General features: G+C 33.0%; 1 protein-coding gene across 1 annotated transcript in view; it reads left to right on the plus strand.

Annotated features, from left to right (window-relative positions):
- Positions 1 to 1677: 1677 nt before the first annotated feature.
- Positions 1678 to 21193, plus strand: part of LOC113395355 (pyruvate dehydrogenase (acetyl-transferring) kinase, mitochondrial) — a 46856-nt gene continuing 27340 nt past the window's right edge. Inside the window, exon 1 of the mRNA XM_026632957.2 lies at positions 1678 to 1977. Within this exon, the coding sequence (XP_026488742.1) occupies positions 1875 to 1977 (103 nt within the window). The 5' untranslated portion in view covers positions 1678 to 1874. The remainder of the gene's footprint in view (positions 1978 to 21193) is intronic.

The raw sequence follows: 21193 nt of genomic DNA on the forward strand, positions 1-21193 counted from the left end.
AAACACGAAATAGTTTTGTTAGTTGATGATACTTCCTTAATTTTTTTAAATAAACTATGTTTTGCAATATATGACAATGTGAATAATGCTCTCTCTGAATAGTATATAATACAGTACATTGATTCAGTGTTCATAAGTTACTGTTAAATATGTATTAAGAAGATAAAATGTATTAAATTCACTACTCCTAACTTAAGATGTGCCAAAACGAATGGAATTTTAAATAAGGAAGCATAAGATGGTTTAGAAACAAAAGAGTTCTTTGATATCACAATAGCCCAAGCTCCAATGGTCTTCATATAAATAGATACCTAGGGTATTTTAGTTAATTAAAAAATATATAAATACCATTAATACTAGGAACAAGAATAAACTTGTTAGTTCAATACCAGATTATAAGGATTTAGAAACTCTTTTTTGGGATGTAATGTATACATTACATTTCTACAACAGAATCCCAAATAACGTTAAAAAATATTCAAAAATACCATTTTAAAAGTATCACTAAACAGCGTCTGTAGGCTAAAGGATATTACAATACTAATGACTTTTTTTATTGTATGAAAACATTAATTGTAAAATATGACATTTAAAAAATTCCGCTAAGTTCCTCATCCTGCGTCGCATTCCTGCGTCAGCTTTTCTCAGGTCAAAGGTATTATTTCCGAAGCAAGTGTGACTTTAATTCAAAAAATTAGGAACTTCCATACAAAGTTTCATTCCCAATTTAACCTCTTAGGTGATGAATTTTCAAAAATACTGTATTAATTGTATCTTACTTATAACCAGAAGCTTCATCATCATCATCATCATCATTTCAGCCGTAAGACGTCCACTGTTAAACATAGGCCTCTCCCAATGACTTCCACCTCTACCGGTGACTAGCGGCCTGCATCCAGCGATACCCCTCGGACTTAACCAGAAGCGTAATCATCGATTTTCATATTTCTAACAGCAAAAATGGAGAGTTACATAGAAATCTATGTAACTAACATACAATAAATGATTCCATCAAATAATCCCCTTTTGAGTCATTAATTTTCAAAAACTGCTGTTTTATTACTCGTAAATAGAAGTTGAAATAACGATTTCCATATTTCTAAGCTAATTGGTAAATCATTAATTTTAGAAAAAAATTAAAGAAGAAAAGAAATATAATTATAAAAATTAAATACTGTTATTAAGTACCTACGTAATACGTCTTTAAATTACACCTACATAATTATTACAGTCAGTGATCTGTATTCTGTGGTAAGTTGTAGATATTGTAAACCGATAGTATGTTTATGTTTTATCATAGTACGCTATTTTTCAATCAAATCAAATTCCATTATTCAATATAGAAGCATTACACTTACTTATTGATTGTAAAATTAAACACTATCACTGATTTGGAAAAGAAAATACCCTGACCCAAGAACTGGCGAAAGAGATTCAGCGGGTCTTTTTTTTGAAGATTAGTGATTATTTACAAATATTCAATATCAAAAAAGAAATAGCCATGAGGAATCGTTTCATTCTTCTACTAATATTACAACTTTTTATATTTTAATGTTACGTCGACACTAATCTTCGATAATAATCGAGTTGTTCGAGTTTATGTATTCAAACGAGTTGCACCACCTATTATTCCGAATTACCGAGTAACGAATACGAATTACGAATAGCAGTAAATAGCAAAGCGAGTCAGTTGAATTTTTTGCGCGGTGATAGCTGGTTCGCGTCAAATCAAAACAATTTAGTGATTATTATTTTGTTGTCGAATTTAATTAACACTATGTGCGTCATTAATATCCAGTGAAAATATAATTTTGGGTGAACGTATTCTCAATATTCCTTGTGTCATAAAATCTGTAAAAAAAAAATAAACAAAAATGAGGCTGGCGGGCGCAATTTTCAGCAATGTTACAAAAATGTTGGACTTTTATTCGCAGTTCAACCCATCTCCACTTTCAATAAAGCAGTTTATTGATTTTGGTAAGTTTTAATTATAATATATGGTAATTTATAGTTAAAAACAATATTATTGATTCCCGATCAGTTTCGTCTATCTTGAAGGTCGAAAGGGTATGATTTTTATTTATCCTACGTTCAGAACTTACGCAATTATAATAAATTTATAACGAATATGACAATTGCGATGTATCATATAAGAAATGTAAGTCAAGGTTGGTCAGGTTGGTGATATTTTGCAAATAAATTGATTCTACAAGCTTAGGTAAAAGTTGTATTCATTTAAATAACTTTCATCTCATGATATTGATTATAAATTTTATTTTACTAGTATTGTGATAGAATTTTTAATAAAAATCTACATCATATATATCTATTTTATTATTACATTTATGTATTGCATAATCAAAGTTAGTTAGTAAAGTTTAAATGATAACATAAACATGATTTTCATGAAAAATATTGTAGTGTCAGATATATTGGAAATATAAATTAATACATATTCAATATTTTTTTATATTAAATATTTTAAGTGTTTTTTAACGAAATTAATTTATTTTAAAACAAACTAATTATTATATTTAATTACAATGGGAAGCTTTTATTTTACTCACTTGTTTAATGTCTTGGTAGAATTTTTCAACCAAACTTTAAACCAGTTGCACTCAACTACACAAAGCAGTAACAATGTTCATTAAATATATATATACATATTTCTAATCAGAATCATAAAATATTATTTATGGAACCATAAAAATGTAACATAAGCATATTGTACATGAAATTAATCATATCAATTTAATCAATATCAAAACACAATTATACAATTACAAAGTCAGTCGAATTACATGAATGTGAATAAATAGTTATATAATAATAATAAGATAAATAACAACACATCCAATTTGAAATTAGGACTATTTACTCTGAAAAAAAAAACATAATTAATAATAATAAAAAAATGACTATATATACTTTATTCAAGTAAGCACATATTTGTCATACAGTATTAAATTAAAAGTTACCACCAGTTCAGCAGCAGCAGAGTGTAACTCCTACAGTCAAGAACTGCTAAAAACTTCATAGTTTCTATTTTCTGACACTTGAATATGTTACGTTAGTTAAATGCATGCATGCATCAATTTATTATTCATCCTGCGGACTATATGAGGATGGGTACATATTTCAGCTATATTTGCATATAATTATCTATTATATATTATGAAGCATATATGAAGTCTAAAGTCACCTTAAGCAAGGTCATTTTGAACATACTCTGTGGCAATTATTCATGCATAATTTTACTGGTAGAGCTCCATATAGGTCTACAATATGTGTAGGAATGGAAAATATTGTTTTATTAATATCAAGGATAGTAAAATCAATATTTTTACTACAAGAATTGACCTTATGTTTTGTTTTTCTTTACACAATGCTCTATCATCTCTACTGGAGCAAACCAATGCAGAAAAAGGAAAAGCAGTGGTTGTCTGAACACCAGCTAAACAATGTATATAAATATAGAAGTCCTTGACTATGTCATGGTTGTTACCCATATGGAAAAAAGGGATAACTGAGAGAACTCGATACACAGGGAAAATAAGGGAAATTTAAAAAATCTCTGGAATTTTTCCAAAAACAACTTCAAAACCCATTTTAAATAAAAAAATGTATATTTTTCGAGGTGTTTAAATATTTACATTAATCTTTTGTTAATTAGAAAAAGTTGTATCAATGCCAAACATTGAAAATGAAAAAAAAAACATTGATTTACTGTAAAACTCTTATACTTTGGCATTTGATTAGGTGATATATTTTTTCTTTTCAAAAAAATTTGTGAGTGTGAGTCAGTAATGCGTTACAACCATTTGTTAATGTATATCTCCTATCAAAAGTTGTGATGTGTATGTGAATGCTTTACAAATGCAATTATTTCATTTATTTTTTTACATCCAATAAAAAAGTGCCAAAGAATTTTTGAGTAAACTGTTAAACCATATTTTACCATTCGGCAAATTATTTGAAATATATTAAATGACTTAACATCTATTGTTTCTATTCTCATTATCAAAAGTAAGGTTCGTGACATTAGCTCTTTTAGAAACAGCCACAGAATTATAATCAATAATAACTTAAATTTTATATACCATAAAGCATTCAAAGTTCTTTTGTTTAATTTGAAGTACAAATTAGTTTAGAATGTTCCTGATTTTAGTATTTGAAGATACCCTTATAGTTTAATTGCCGCTAATGTTATGTAATGTTTAATTCTATTAGATAAAGTCATAAGAATTTTGTATCTAGTTATTAATTGGTTCCATACTTGTGTGTATAATTATAATAATAATATTGATGCAAATTAAATTGCGCTTAAGTGCAACAAGCTACACTACAGTTCCTAATAATCTGTCTTCCACACCATAAAACTCATCAAGTCTGGCTGAAGATTACTCGCAAATGATCTAAATGAGACTCTTATCATTCTACAAAGAAACAGCACTATTTAGTATTATTGCATTCTGGTTCACAGGGTTAATGAGACAGTGTAACTGCGTAAGGGACATAATATCTTAGTTCCCAAGGTTAGTGATGTTGAAAAATGGTTATCATTTCTTATAATGCTAGCAGGCAGTGGTGACCACAGCCTTAGGTGGGATCATTTGGTAGTCCTCTTTCCAAATGCATATAAAAAATTTACATAATTGAATGTAAACGAAATATAAATCTAATCTTAATTACTTTGAAATATCTTATTAACTTTCAATTGTTGCTTATAAATAATTGAAATATTTTTTACATAAAAGGACATTAATGGCTAATTAAATAAATAATTAACATTAATATCCATTATGTACAAAATCAGGATTGAGATCTAGGTATTGTTTATGTACAAAATATTAAATTACACAATACACATTGTATTGTACAATGAAAACAACTTACCTCATACATATAGTATGATATTTGATATTGTTTGTGTTGTGAATATTATATTTCAGATGAATTGGCTCAAGTGTACTCAGTTGCTCCGTTTCCTCTATTTGAATATTGTCTCGAATTTGTAATGATATAATATTCTTATTGTGTAAATGCCGTTCATTGAAATTAATTGAGAAGAACTCTTGAAATTTCGAGAGAGCACTATTTTAAGACCTTTTGGTGCTTCTATGTATATAAAATAATATTCAGATATGAAACAGTTTAGTTCCATTTTCTCGTTTTTTTTCGTTTGGTATTTATAATTTAGAGTTTTGGTGCTATGAAGTAAATATTTTGGAAAATTTGGGAGTGGAAAAAAAGTCGTAACATGAAAATTTGTTTGTGAATGTTTTTCTTTAATGATTACAGTCGATCTTCGACAAATGGTTCAACAATCGTTTTAATAATTCATCGTTGTTATAAAAATAGGATATGACGCCCCTTAAGGGTAGGATAAGTGTGAACACTGCCCATTAGCAGACTGCTAGGGATGCTACTGAGAATTTATGCATGGTAAACCCACTAACTTTATATTGGCCCGACCCGAGGTTTGAGCCTAGGACCTCGGGATATACAGCCACATAAGCTCCTAGGCCAACGAGTCTGTTAAAGAGTACAATACCAATTCAAAGTATTCAGTCCGAAATGGAGCGTCGTAGTGGAATTAACAAAGAATTGTTTTCCTTGATCAGCTATGGGACTTTTGTCCAGCTATGGGACTTTCACGCGCTGTTGCCTTATTTCAATAGCGATGGTCTTGCGTACGAAGAAAATATTTAATTAAAAAGTAGGTACGTGGCACTGCTGTAGGGATCCAATATTATATTTTAGATATAGCATCAAGCTATGACCTTCACGGTTAAACGCGAGAAAACCGCACGAAGCGGGTGGCTTCCTATAAGGGTTGTAGGTTGTAATGAATATTTCAACAGCTTACTGTTTCTATTTCAATTTGAAAATCATGTCACGGACTCGGTAGACTTTGAAACTTTAGCGTCTCGTCCAATGCGCACTGCCAATTAAGCTTTTCATTCGTTCCGTGTCTGTTTTCGATGCATCTATTTAAATTATACTGATTTAATGTTCTTGTATTAAACTTTAGTGTTGTACGTGTGTCGTGTTGACGAAATAAATATAACATAATAACATAACATAATCAGCCTGTAAATTTCCCACTGCTGGGCTAAGGCCTCCTCTCCCGTTGAGGAGAAGGTATGGAGCATATTCCACCACGCTGCTCCAATGCGGGTTGGTGGAATACACATGTGGCAGAATTTCGTTGAAATTAGACACATGCAGGTTTCCTCACGATGTTTCCGTTCACCGCCGAGCACGAGATGAATTATAAACACAAATTAAGCACATGAAAATTCAGTGGTGCCTGCCTGGGTTTGAACCCGAAATCATCGGTTAAGATGCACGCGTTCTAACCACTGGGCCATCTCGGCTCGGCAAATAAATATGTATCGCTGTAAAATGAATGCTTGAAATGAAAATGCTTGGGGTTTCGGAAATTCTGGATTCAAATCCCTGATCGGTGGTAAAGTTATTTGTTTTTCCGTCAAGGTCAAATTCTCGGTAGCAGCTATAGGTTGATAAGTTAGGCGTCATACATCCCCGTGCCTAGGAAAACACAACTCAATCGAGGCAAAATAACGTATTGTAATAAAAACCTTTTTAAGAAATCAAGAAATAATTTATATGTACATGATTTTTTTCTCGAGGGTTATTTTGTTTTAAATAACACACATCTCGTCCTCAAACGTCGAGGAGCCAATTAGAGCGTTGACAAGAGGTGCCCCTCGCCTGCATATTATAGAAAGTTATGTTAATGAAAATAAAAAAAAAAATCAAAACATTTCACTGTCACTGATGTCGTTGTAAAGGTCATTTTGTTATGCGTCTTCTGTTAGTCAGTGTGACTTCAGAACAAGACTAAGGTATTCGTTGTGTACCCATTTGACTTACACGGATTATTTCCATCCGGTCAGTTGCTACACTGTTTCTGTACTAATCTAATAAATGCTTAAGTTTGGATCTGAATGACAATATCAAAATATTCTCTATTCAAGTAGGCTCATTAAAGCACTTTGAATCGTCATGTTACAGTATTGAATTAAATGTAAAACTACCACCTCCCTAATCTATCCCTGTGACGTTTCATAGATTCAAGTAATTTGTAAAAAATACATCGGTAAAGAAGGCATATTCGATACAAGATTATATTGATGATAAAAAAGCGTGGAGTTAATGCTTGTTGACTTCCAGACAGGAGACGTAACATACATATATTAATTGTATTTATCTAACATGACTGAAAAAGAGTAACTACTGAGTTTCTTGCCGGTTCTTCACGGTAGGATCTACATTCCGAACCGGTGGTAGCTTTATTTTAAATAGTTTGTTAAATAACGATTCAAAAGTGCTTGTAAAAGCCTACTTGAATAAAGTATATTTTGATTTGATTTGATTGGCACAGCGATAGATTGCAGTCTAGAATGGCACATTGGTTATTTTAGTTTATCTAGCTTTTTATCCCTAAGACCTGCAACTGCCCTACCCACTTCCTCAAACGGGTGAGATCGCGGGCGGAAACTAACGATCATATAATTATCGTCTTAGTAATGTATTGGCACTAAACCATACTATTTATATTTTATTATATCACACATATTATGTAGATGTCATAGTGATATTATGAGGTAATATTTAAAATTGATATGTTTATTATTCATATGTTAGTTGTGATGAATTTTTGCCGATTGTTCCGTGTTCAAACCCAGCCAGGCACGAGAATTTCCATTTGATTTATTTGTGTTTAAAATTAATCTTGAGCTCGGCGACAAAGGAATTCATCATGATGTTCGCATGTGTATCAATATATCAATCACGCATTAGAGCAGCTTAGTGGAATAAACACCAAATTTCTCGATAACAAATTGGGCCTTAGTCCATCAATGGAACATTTTTTAACCCTGAAGATATACAGAAATATTTAGCAAGGTTTTATTTTTTCCGGCAATCATCAACATGTTTTCCAGACGTGTGCGAAGCCCTCCCGCCACGTAATATCTATCGTATAGGTTTATCCTAGATCCTTATATACGGTAAATATATCGGTCACTAATATAACCAAGCAAATTATTTCAAGGCTCTCGTGATAATGGTATCTTCGCACGTGATGAGAAGGCTGACACTGTCTTGCCAGTGTGTGAATGACTTGAGTCATTGTAAACAATGAGTTCTTTCCTCATAAATAGGTAGTATAATTCATTATAATAAAAGATTACTCGATTAATTCTAGACGTAAACAAGCGTGTTAGCGCGTTGGGTATTCTTCAAGGTAATACGGGCTATTTCAAATTCATAATGTATGGTATAAATTCACATTTACACATCTAACTACGATCGATTTGTAGACTTAAGCGGAATACATAACCTCTATAATTCTGAAGAGTGATAGGAACGTACTCCTGCTACCAATCTGTGCAGATCTGTTTTGATAGAAACCACCCACACATTAATAGTTGTGTTTTTAGTCTGGTTGGAAGGGTAGTGGACAAGAGAATTACAGGTAAGGGATTTTGCATCCGAAATCCCAACGTGCAGTGGGCACTTTGCTGGCGAAGATGACGACTGAAGAACTAAACTTGACAATGAGATAAATATTGTGTTTTAATTTAAGGTCACGTTCTGATTGGTACGTTTTTTAAGTTTTTAAATTTACAATTTATTAATAAATTTATAAGACAACAAAATGTTTAAAAATGTTTTATCTGTTATAAATAAATTGTCATCTCCATCAAGTCTGATAACTTGAGTAATGTGATGAGTGGGTGGTGCATCGTGGTGATATATATCACCAAACAGCAATACTTAGTAGCCAGTGTTGGATGTGTAGTATTGAGTGAGCCAGTGTAACAATTGGCACAAGGCACATAACATATTAGTTCTTACGGTTGGTTGTGATAAAGACTAAAATGTGTAGATAGTGGTAATTTAATTACATCGCCTTTGGCGTTAAAAATCGCAACATCTTATAACTCGATCAGTACTTCTAACGGCTCGTTCTTCGTAGTAATTCAAAGTGGGACGTGTACTTCTTGCATTGCATATAATGCATAAACATAATCACAAACGACAATGCGTTTTATTATCCTGTGAAATCATTTAAGGACGTGACGATAAAGAAACAAAATGCACAATGTGTGCAATTGGCGAAGATTAGTGTATTTTGGTAATTCGAAAAATTTGGACATGATCTGGAAATTTGTCCTAAAGTTCAGTTCCACAAGTAATAATCTTTCCAGATTTCTGTAGTGTATTTATATTTAGTTTATACTAATATTATAAATATGAAGAGTTTGTTTGTTTGAACGCGCGAATCTCAGGATCTAGGTCCGAATTAAAGAAATCTTTAAGTGTTAGATAGCACAATTGTCGAGGAAGGCTGCATTTTAAGTACTATCACGTCACGACCTATAGGAACGAAATCATGTATGACAGAATCTTTAATATAGCCAAGCGAAGTCGGTTTATGATTAAAAGCCAACTTGTCTTAATTTTGTACAATATATTTGATTAATAAAAATATGTTCGTCATTATCAGAAATATTGGGCATTTTTTAGGCAGTTAGCGCATAATATAGCTGAGCTTTAAGCCAATCGCTAACTGAACCTAAGCTTTATCTTAACTCGTACTCCGATTGGAATGACCTACAGAAATGACAAGAGTGTTTGTCATTTCATTTGGCCAAATATACACATATTACCATTATACTATGTTTTTAATATGTATTTTTAATATATTCTGCGAAGTAATTTCAACTAAAGTCTATTCTCGAATCGAATGCATTTGTCAAAGTCAACCGTTGAAATATATAAAACAATTGAAATTATTTTTACCGAGATAAATATTCAATTAGTTTTAATTTACGGTATTTAGCATGTTATTTTTCTGTAGCAACAGTGGAACATTGAATAGCTGTATTGGAAAATTTCCTTCTGCCAAAGTTTCCTCCTGGCTCATCGCCATGCATGCTCTAGGTCAATGTCAACTTAGCAAATTTAAATAAAGACAGGTAGTTTTGCACAGTATCGGCACAAAACCACTCAAAACAAAATATTATTTACTGGTTTTTGTATGCGTGTTTGGGTGTTAGGTACCTTGTCCTTTCTCGTAGCTCTGACGAAGAATATCCAGCTCGTTTGCCACCTTTATAAATTAAAAAAAAATGCAAAATTTCACGACCATTGATTGAGCAACTGTTCCTGAAAGCGTACTAGGTAAACCCACTATGGTATTTTTATGTAAGTAATTTTCGATATATCACCTAGTTATAATAGTAAAAAAACTTATCGCAGTTCATGAATAATTCTAAATGTATTTTTTTTTTAATTTAAATTAGATTCGTCTTCACGGTACGTAATATTAAGTGTTATAAATATAATTGAAATTTACTTTCACGTTGTTTACGGTCCTCTAATCTCAGCGTAAACAAGTTGGAGCGATATTTTTTTATGTTTTCCAGCGTTACGTTGGCATGTTGTTTAGGAAAACACGTAACTCTTTTAATTTAAATTGTCTATCTATTGTGTGGTTTTAAATCTATTGAGTGATAATTGTTTAAAACGAAATCTATAATTAAATATTAACAAACATTGTCGTGATTAAACTTTTACAGTACCTTTCTGGAGACTGTTACAATACCTACGTAAAGATACAACGCAAAAGATTTAAATTGCAATAGTTTGCGCGAAAAGCTTAGTCCATATATAGCTTAGTCCAACAGTAGTGTGTGGTTTTGTTCTCGTGAACTTTGGACACGAAAACACATTTCCTGTACTGGTAGTAGAGCAAATGGGTTGATGGTCAATGGTTTTCTATGTTCATAAACATTGTCACTGTAAGAAGAATCTTAGATATTTTGTCTATTGTACTCAACGTTGGGCTAATTTTGGTAGTATAATAGAATATTCATTTGAATAGACACGTAACACTTGAATCTTAATAGATGATTGCGGGTTCAAACTCTGGCAAGCATTACTGAATTTCCATGTCTTCAGATAAGAGAAGTAACTTTAAAAAACGTCTACTTTTGGCAAATGAACTTAACTTTAAATGTAATTTCCAAAAAGCACCTTTTTGACGCTTGAGCCTTTCTTCCTGTTCACTGACGATGTGATTAGTTTCTTTTGTAATTCACTCGTCTTGTGCTCAGCGGAAATATCTTGAGGAAACTTGGTGGCGCTTGTTTTGGATGTATTTTGTATCCACTACCCGCATTAGGTGAGCGTTTCGGAATCTTCAAATCAAGATGAATGAGTATCTGAAATGTATAAAAAACTAACAATATTATACACCGATGTATCTTAGCTCACAAGAACTTCTAGAAGTTTCTACTATTAGTACGAACGTTACATCTTCATCCTCAATTATCACGGACGTGATATGAACGTAGCGAAGATTCAGTGCATCATGCGACGTCAAGTGTTGCGTACAATACAATATCGGACGAGTTCCTGCGGTTTATTTATAGCATTTAACGGGAAGATGAAGAGATTAAATTATTTGATGTTATACTTTGTCTATTTTTATTTTTAATCTGTGAATGTGATAACAAACCGTTGGTTAACAACTATTTATACATCCGAAAGGTAGAGCTGTGGTTCGCTTATTCTGTTGGCCCAAAAGTTAAGAAGACGATTTGTTTTGTTAAGATCATTAAATAATTTAATGAAACAAATTACTTTCTCGCGATTAAAACATTTTTCTTTTTCATATTCTAAGGAAATTGATTTGTGTTGGTAGTTTTTTGTGCCTTTGTACGGACCTCATTATTTATTTTTAAAAGCATCTCACACGCACTAAGACAAGTAGACTCTTGTAAGTACGAGCATAACAAATGTAGGCGGCTTCATGAGTACTTTGAAAACAATTGAAGAAGCTCAAATTTACAATAAAATACTTGACGGTAAAGTTGTGTGCAACCCCGTTTGGGTAGGTTAAGGTTTTTGAGTAGGTAGTATATTTAGCATTGTTGTGTTCCGGCTTGAAGGGTGATAGACCGGGAGATGATGACACAAAATACTAGGTCATTTGTACCAGTATGGCGGTTCTTCAGGGGTCTAATTACGTAAAGGCAAAAAGGAAAATGATGGTCACAGCGCTCGCACCGGCGGCCCAATCGCGTGGGCGTTAATCGAACGCGTCGGATAAATAACGACTGTCGAACGATTTGTTCCATAAAATGCTTGTATTTTCAGATAGTCGAAAAAAAAAGAAGTAGGCGGTAGCGTAACGCCATACTTCTCGGGTGTGACTTACTTGTAGTAGAGGGAAAAAGTGGCGCCATACTTGAAAAACCTGATTGTTCGACACGTTTTCAAGGTACAAGACATAAAATCATTTGCATTTATTGTATTCGGTTCATTTGGATAAAATTCAACCTAAAAAAAATAATCCCATACTATAACTATGGAGCGGAAGACTCACACTCGAGCAAGATATGAAAAAAAAAATTTGGCACGAATTGTAACAATATGGCATTTTAAATCATTTCCAAACTTGAAAAAAACAACTATGTTTGGGAAAATTACACCATACTTATGGTGTAGTGCCAAAGTGGTGCCATACTCGAAAAAATAATTTTCGGATTTTTTTTTGTGTTAAAAAATAAGCCTATACTGTGACCAGGGGAGCTGGAGCTGCCATACTCGCTCTGATATGCCGACAATTCGAGAAATCTTTCGAGCGGTGGGAGCCGCAATATTATACAACATAACATCTGCTTATAAGACAAGATTGCCGCCACCTAGGTGTTTGAAACTTTGTATTTATATTCGTTAAACCTCAAACTTACAGGAAAAATTAGTGCCATACTGGTACAAATCGTTCGAACTACGAATAAAATCTTAGGAGTTTTAAAATATATTGTTCACATTCGCCACCTCCCACAGGTATGGCATTATCAGACTTCTATTTATGATCATACAGGGAACTGTTAAAAAAAGTTTCAGGGCGGTACAAATCGTCTGGCGAAAAAAAAAAAATTACTCCTTTGCAGTGGTATGGCGGCCATTGGGAACTGTCGGAGAATATGGCAAGGTGATTTTCGTGTATGGCTCCTCGACGATGATTAGCTGTGCAAAAATTAGCCTGGTATGACGAATGAACGAATGAACTATTAAAAAAAATATGTTTCGTTAAAAGTTTAACCTTGAGAAAAGATTATACTTCTCGTCGCAGTTTTTAGTTTTGTTCATTGTTTTGTGTAACGCTTTTAGTAGCATATTTTAAAAACAAAAGACTTTAAAATAAACTTGTTATGGAGCTTAAAATTGTACTCTTTTGTGATGTAGACTTATTATGATATCAACATTGTTGGTACATTTTTAATGTCGTATATTTAAAATATACTTTCTTGAAGGATTTCTTTTGTATTCAATTTAAATATTGCATTGTTGACTTCCAGACAGGATGTATTATATGTTTATGTTAATGAAACATAACTTTGTATTTGTATATGTTGGAAAAGAATAACTACTCCGTTTCTTGATGGTTCTTTTCGGTAGAATCTAAATTCGGAACCGGTAGTAGCTTCGCTTAATATAGTTTTATAAAATGACAATTCAAATAGCTTGTAAAAGCCTACTTGAATAAAGTATGTTTCGAGTTTTGATTTGAGGTTGTGATGCTGCCGATCCCAAGGTCCTGGGTTTAAACCCCAGGACAGAACGATAAAAAATTGTTGGATTTTTCTGCCAATGAATTCACAGTAGCAACCTTGTATCTTCACTCGTGTCTCGGATAATATTTGCTCCTGTGTCTGAACACTTTCCGGTCTTGTCGGTTTTACGATCTCATCGAATTAAGAGAATTCACCTAGCCCCACCCGGACCAGGACATAAGATCGGACTTCTTTTCAACAACAGTAAATATATTTAAAATACGGAAATATCGAAAACAATGTACTTAACTATAATTAAAATTGTGATTTATATATGTAATTTAAAAGTTACTTAATATATCACGCATCTTATTGGCGACGAACTGTCATTTTAAAATAGAGCTGAAGCTGAGCTGAATATCTAGCTCATTAACTTGCTATTAGAGAGATCTATGTCCAGTGGTGGGCGAGTATAGGATCATGATGATAATGGTGATGAAATAATCACTGTTTATTTGTATGTATACTGTTGCGTAAGCGTGATGCTATAAAATTATTATGTTTATTTATGTACGAACGAGTTGAGCTATTGGTAGTATAATATATTGTATGTTTAGCTCTCGTTGAAAGTTCGAAGCCACCCGGGCACTACCTCGTAGGTAGCTCTGACTACCCCGTTATTAGTTTTGACCTGAAATGTCTGGGCCATGTGATAGGTTAGGCGCAAAGGCTATCAAGGCGATGATTCATAGCTATTCATAGATCCGATAGCGGTAGCTCCCGTACTTCTACTTAATTTTGCGATGCTTATATTTTCGGGGACGAAGTTGCGACGTGGCTTGCTAGTTTTCTTTTGTTTTACGATGACCTTTTGTAATTTGTTTATAAGGTATTTTCAACAAGATAATTTTTGTGTAAGACGCGTATTAATGTGTATGAAGACTAAGTAAATGGATACTTATGTGAAGGTTTAGAAGGCTGAAGGGCTAGAATAAAGATAAAATACAGATGCAAGTTTCCACTACAGAGCTCGAAATTACATAAATACAAATTAAGCACACGAAAGCTCAGTGCTTCAATGGATTTGAACCCGAAATCTCCGGTTAATATTTACGTGTTCTCACTGAGCCATCTTAGCTCATTGACAGTTACTTGAATTTAAATGATTTGAGGAGTACTTGTACTATATTTATGTATTTATTTTAAAAACGTTTCCGTCTTCGTTTAAGCTATTAGCGGTATTAATACTAGCTGTACCACACGATTCTGTCCGCGATCATTTTTCCCCATAAATCCGTATATTTGTATCCTTATGTCATGACGATGGTTTCAAGGCTTTGGTAGTGATGAGGTGACCGAGAAACTTACTTTTCCATGTATAGTACTAGTTACCCGTCAAGGCTTCACACGGGTAAAGTAAGTAAATGATCTATAATCTATATAAAATTATTGTTTTGATAGATAACATTTTAGAGTGATAAACAAAAATAAAAAGAAAAATCCTTGTTAGCAAAGTTGAATGTCTGCTTTTCTTTTAATATAATATCCGTGTATTATACATATAAGAGCCAAGATGACCCAGTGGTTAGAACGCGTGCATCTTAACCGATGATTTCCGGTTCAAACACAGGCAGGCACCACTGAATTTTCATGTGCTTAATTTGTGTTTATAATTCATCTCGTGCTCGGCGGTGAAGGAAAATATCGTGAGGAAACCTGCATGTGTCTAATTTCAACGAAATTCTGCCACATGTGTATTCCACCAACCCGCATTGGAGCAGCGTGGTGGAATATGCTCCATACCTTCTCCTCAACGGGAGAGGGGGCCTTAGCCCAGCAGTGGGAAATTTACAAGCTGTTTATGTTATGTTATGTTATACATATAAATGTTCCTCTTGAATCACTCTGTTTATTGACGAAAACCTCATTAAAGCCCGTTGTGTAGTTTAAAAGATCTAAGCGCACCGACGGCGGGAAGTGACTTGGTTTTATACTAAGTAGAGATTAGAATGTATAAAGTTTTTTTCTTATATATGCAGCAAATGTCAGAACTATTAGTCTGATTTTGAACAGTTAAAATGTTATTATGTTTTTAGTATTCCAGTATGTTTTCTATAGGCTGGTAATCGGTCTAGATAATTTTTAAATATACGCATATGTTACCAGCATGTAAGGTTTCATTTAAAAACAAGGTATTTCTTTGTTGTAAATTCTTTTATGTAATATTTGGAATCTTTCAGAGATAAGGGCTGTTCGGCCCGGATATTTTCCCGAGCCTATAAAATATATTACTTTTACTAGTGGCCGAGGAAACAAAGTTACTCCAAACATTTGTTAAAAAAAAAATGGAATTAAACTCCTTAATTCTTTAAAATCTGCACAACACTGCTCAAAGTCAACAATTACTTCGTCTGTGTAGTTTAAGTGTCCAAAAAGCTGTATCCTTTATTATCGCACAAATATGAGCTGATATAGATTATATATAAAACATTGGAAATTTAAAAAAAAACCATGGCAATATTCATAATATAATAAATGCAAATAATTTTATTTTGTTTATGTGATAAAAAAAAAAGAATAATTAAATTAAGATTCACTACAGCGACCTATTGATTTAAATTTGGAATAAGTTAATTCCAACGATCGGAATGTGCTACGTAGGTTTGTATATATGATATGTTTATCAAATAAAAACAATAGTGATTGAAGCCACTATGACATACACGTGTTATCGCTCCTAACATAGTAGGTAGGTCCAAAGTGCAAAGTGACGTCACTTTTCTGCTATCAATACAATATCTACATAGAAAGTTACTATTTATATTATTTATTTGTATTTCATTGTACGATGCGAGATTTTGACGTTGATCATTCTCAAGAGCTATCCACGCGACGAAAATTCTCAAGAGGCTAGTCGCTACTTCGATACTTTAGTTTCATAAAACAAAGGACATTGCCTTTTGTTTATCCTGATGGACGTATCAACGTTTATACAAAAATAAAACACTTGAAATACACAAACGAACCGAGAATATCGACGGCTTTGTAAGCATTACATTTTTATCAATGATGTGTTTATCTTAAGTGTAAAGGACACGAATACATATCTACCTAAGTATTCATTATTGAACTAATCGCAGTTTACTGCGGGACAATCGCTGCCTTTTTTCAGCCAGGCCTGGAGGAGGGAAATTGGGTTATGAGGAGGCGTACCCCTAAAACCACTTGGATGGGCGTCTTCGGTATGGATTCGAGGATACGCTGCGGCTGAGCTGATCGTATCGATGTAAAGCATCCGCGTGTGCTTTGTCCTGCTTATGGCTCGGTAGAACTAACTTCACGGAACAAAAGTGATTCATATCGTATATCATAAAGGAACGATATTATCGGTGGTTACCCTTAGCTCCAAAAGAATCGGTTACTGAAATAAATAAATAAGTAATTTGCAGTAAATAACAGCAAAAGCCTTCGTGTTCTCGTATAACTCAATTGCTAGAAAGTTTCGAGCATGCATTTTATTTACTTCCAATAAAAATTGATAAAACGTATTCATTCTAGTCATCGTGTTGTTTTGGCCATTATGTTTGTCTCATGAGTAAGTCTAATATGAAAGATGAAATGAATAGCAAGTGCTTTGTTCCGCACAAAGGCGTAAGGCAACCATACCTTCCTTCACACTTGTATCGACAAGGATAACAGTTTAAACAAACAAGCGAGGTCAATGAAAAGGTTGATCACACGATTTTTGTCAAGGAAATTCTGAGAAATATGCACTCGATATGAATATTAGAAATATATTAAGGATTTATTTCTTTGATTCGAGTGTGCACGCCAGTTTAAGTTGGTTGGTTTGATTTAAGGCTAAGCGAGAAGTATCATATCCGTCTCTAGAGCGTATTCCAATCGAAAATGGAGTTAAGATGATAAAACCTTAAATTTACAGAATCCATAATGAATATCGTAGATTAATCAAGATATTGTTTAATGACATCGCGCCAATTGATTGAAATGGGCTACAGATAAAAAATTGTGATTGGAGATATATAACATGTTCTGCACTTTCTCCAAATTTTCCAAGGATTCTTTTTGTTATGCTCCTTTGAGCAACAATTGTATTATAAATAATAAAAAAATATATATGTATTTAAAATAATTGGTTTTTGGCGAATTTGGGTTCCGCCAGCCTTAAGATTATATCCATGCGTTCTATCTACACGGCCATCTAGAAGCCTGAAGCGAGATCTTTTTCCCTCACATCTCAGATTACATATGACTAATTTAATTAAAGTCGAAGTACAAAATATTTAAATTGATGGTAGGGCTTTGAGCATTCTTCTCTGGGTAGGTAGAACTCCTCACATATTCTATCACCAAGCAGCATGTAACACTGTTCCGGTTCGAAGGGTGAGTGAGCCAATGTATCTACAGGACATAGAATCTTACTTCCAAGGTTGATGGCCTATTGACGTTGTGAAGAATGGTTAATATTTCGTACAGTACCAATGTCTGGGCCGTGACACAATACCCTTACAGTCTGCCTACCTATTTAGAGAATATGTGAATTGATTCGCAAGTGATTTAAATGTATCGATCCGAATAAAATTAATCCTGTGCCATTGCCATTATTAAGTGGAATATTTTAGGTGTCTCGGTACTTTAAAATAACAGAATATTTAAATACTCAGTTTTTCAATGTTTACGTGGTGAAAACAATTCTTAAGAAATTCGTAATGATGACTAAATAAACACATTGTAATGTGTCATCTCTGTTCGACTTCAAAGAAAGGAGGTTGTGTGTTACACGCGTGTATTTTATGCACCATTATTACATTAGTCTATTTTGCTAGATCTCCAGGTGGTTCCGTAATTCTTTGACTTGTACCATGTCGATTATCCACTAGTCCACTTCCTGATAACAATAATTGAAATTCTAAGACGCACCGTATTGATCCTTATCAAAATCAATAACATATTAATTATAGTGTTAATATCTTGTAAAAGATAAAAAAGCCACTTACACAATTTTTTTTTAATTTAACGCGCAATTAATGTGCAATTATTTTTTTTACAGTTAGGAATAAATATAGTTATATTCACGAGGAAAACATCTTACAATAATAAATTACAAGGAAAATAATAACTTGTTTTTTATTTCTATAATATATTATATCAATATGTAATAATCTAGACCTTGGATTGTGTATCTATAATTTTCACAAGATACAGATAGTAAAAATCGTTCCTCGAGGCTGTTGATAAGAATGTATTGTATAATATTATATAATTACGATTAGGCCTCCAACAAGGTCTGATAAGTGTCTTCGGTAGATACAGTACCAAGAAGAAAAAGAATAAAACAATATATTTAATTAAATAGTTATGGCTTTTAAATCATCGTCCATTGCCGGTTTTTATTAAAAAGTGACTTGGACTATTGAATTAAACGTCAAGATAAAATAGTATATCGTACTTTTTTTTTTGTTTACAATTTATGAACACTCGTACATTTACAGTAGGTACGTTATAAATCAAAATAAAATTTTTGGCGGATTGGTTATGGACTGAAGCCACAGTACTAAAGAGTCTTAAAAAAAAAAGGTGCCAATTTCAATGTCGTTAAATAAATTCTTTATTGTAAAGTCAATTTCTTTACCGTAATAATACAAAAAAAAATGTAAAGAGTTTCCGTTAATTGCGTGTAGTATTTACAATACGATACGATATTGTGGAATCATAGTAACCCAACTTTTGTAAATGTACTTGTACCGTTAAATACTTTGGCGTTTTGCTATTATTATTATTTTAATCGCGCATTGCTGTGCCCCTGCTAGCCTTGACTCCACCGGCTGGGGGACCGAGTACTGCAGCTGAAAAAGAGACTCCAAATATACTGGTTTTATACTCATTGTTCGTAGTTTTATTATTAACAATGGCATCAACGGTGTATTTGAGGACTGAATCTTCTAGAAGCTTTAAAAAAACGAAAGGGGTTTGAACAATTGCTTTAACTATATGTTATGGATATCAGACACAATAAAATAAATATTAAGTATGTTGAAAATATGTAATTAACTAACAAAATTGTTAATTAACATCCTGTGTGAATTAAAACGATACCAAAAAAAGTTTGTATATCATATAAAACCGCAGGAATTAGAAAGAGATAGAAACATAGATAAAGAGGGAAAAGTTACGTGACGATGTCTGTTAGATCCCTCTCCCTCTCCCTAGAAAATCTTCGTTCCAAAAATATTGAGATTTGTATGTGTTAGATTCGAAAAGTCTTAAGACGTTAAGTCTACGTAACGTTTTAATATCAGGCTGTTAAAATATATTATAATTGATGTAAATGTGTGTGATTGATTGTGTTAGTGATCGCGTTCAACGATTTCATAGAGGTCAAAGTATAGACACAAGTCAGAAATGGAAAAACTAAATTGACACATTTAAGGTTTATTTGTTTTGTTGATGCGATAGTTAAGAGTTATGCTAGGTGACGCTGCAGTATGTCATTAAACTCCTAAACGATGTTTTTTAGTGTGTTTCTATGACCACTCAAACGGTGCGACGTTTCAGGTTATTTTTCACCTGTACAAACGCGGGACAGGGAACCAGTTAATTTGTTAAACACAGACTTAAGAAGGCTGTAATCAAATCAATCAAAATCATAAGCCTATAAGTCAAATTCATCATCATCATCATCCTTCTGCCCTTATCCCAATTTTACTTGTGGTTACAGTCTGTTGCCAAATTTAAAAAAAATGTTAGGAACGCGTGTGTGCTAAAGGTTACAATTAGTGAGTTTATGTTTGATAGCACACCTTGGGAATGAAACGATCGCCTCCTGGCTGTTTCTATTCATATACAATTATGTATGTAATTAATTTGACAAAAAAAAATAGACCCGCTGAGTTTCTTTCGCCGGTTCTTCTGAGGTCAGGGTGTTCCTTTTTCCGAACCGGTGGTAGTGTTTAATTTGACCATCAATAAGAAAGTGTAATGCTTCTATGTTGAATAAAGGAATTTGAGTTTGAGTATGTCTTCTTCCATAGTTCTCTGTCGCACGTCATTTCACGAGTAACATTCTTTCTAACCATATCGTCTTTCACACAATCCATCCATCGTTTCTTTGGTCGTACCCCCACCTACATATCCATCCACATCCATACTCAAGATCTTATGACCTATAAGTCTCCAATTAATAAATAAATTTGTCTTAGTTGTCGAATATAGTAAATTAATTACCAAATCACATTAAAGTTAGTAGGTATAATCTATTCCAACCATAACAAGAAAAGAGGCAAATAAACAACATTCGACAGCAAATTGACGCGATATCATTGGTCGAGAGCTTGATTAATCTATGATATTCACTATGGTTTTGCGAAAAAATGGCGTTTTAAACGCCAACGAAACTGTTATCGGAACTTTGGAAGTAAAATTAAAGTGGAAATAAGTAGTTAAGTGTAATAGTGTTGTATTATAAATAAAGATATATTAATCATAAACTCTTAGTAGTGCACAATATAGCTGAGTTATTAGCAAACCGCATGATTTACGAAAATCTAAGGTTTGTTTATCTTTTTTCCTAC

Source organism: Vanessa tameamea, chromosome 28 (genome assembly GCF_037043105.1).
Source record: "Vanessa tameamea isolate UH-Manoa-2023 chromosome 28, ilVanTame1 primary haplotype, whole genome shotgun sequence".
Lineage (NCBI taxonomy): Eukaryota > Metazoa > Arthropoda > Insecta > Lepidoptera > Nymphalidae > Vanessa > Vanessa tameamea.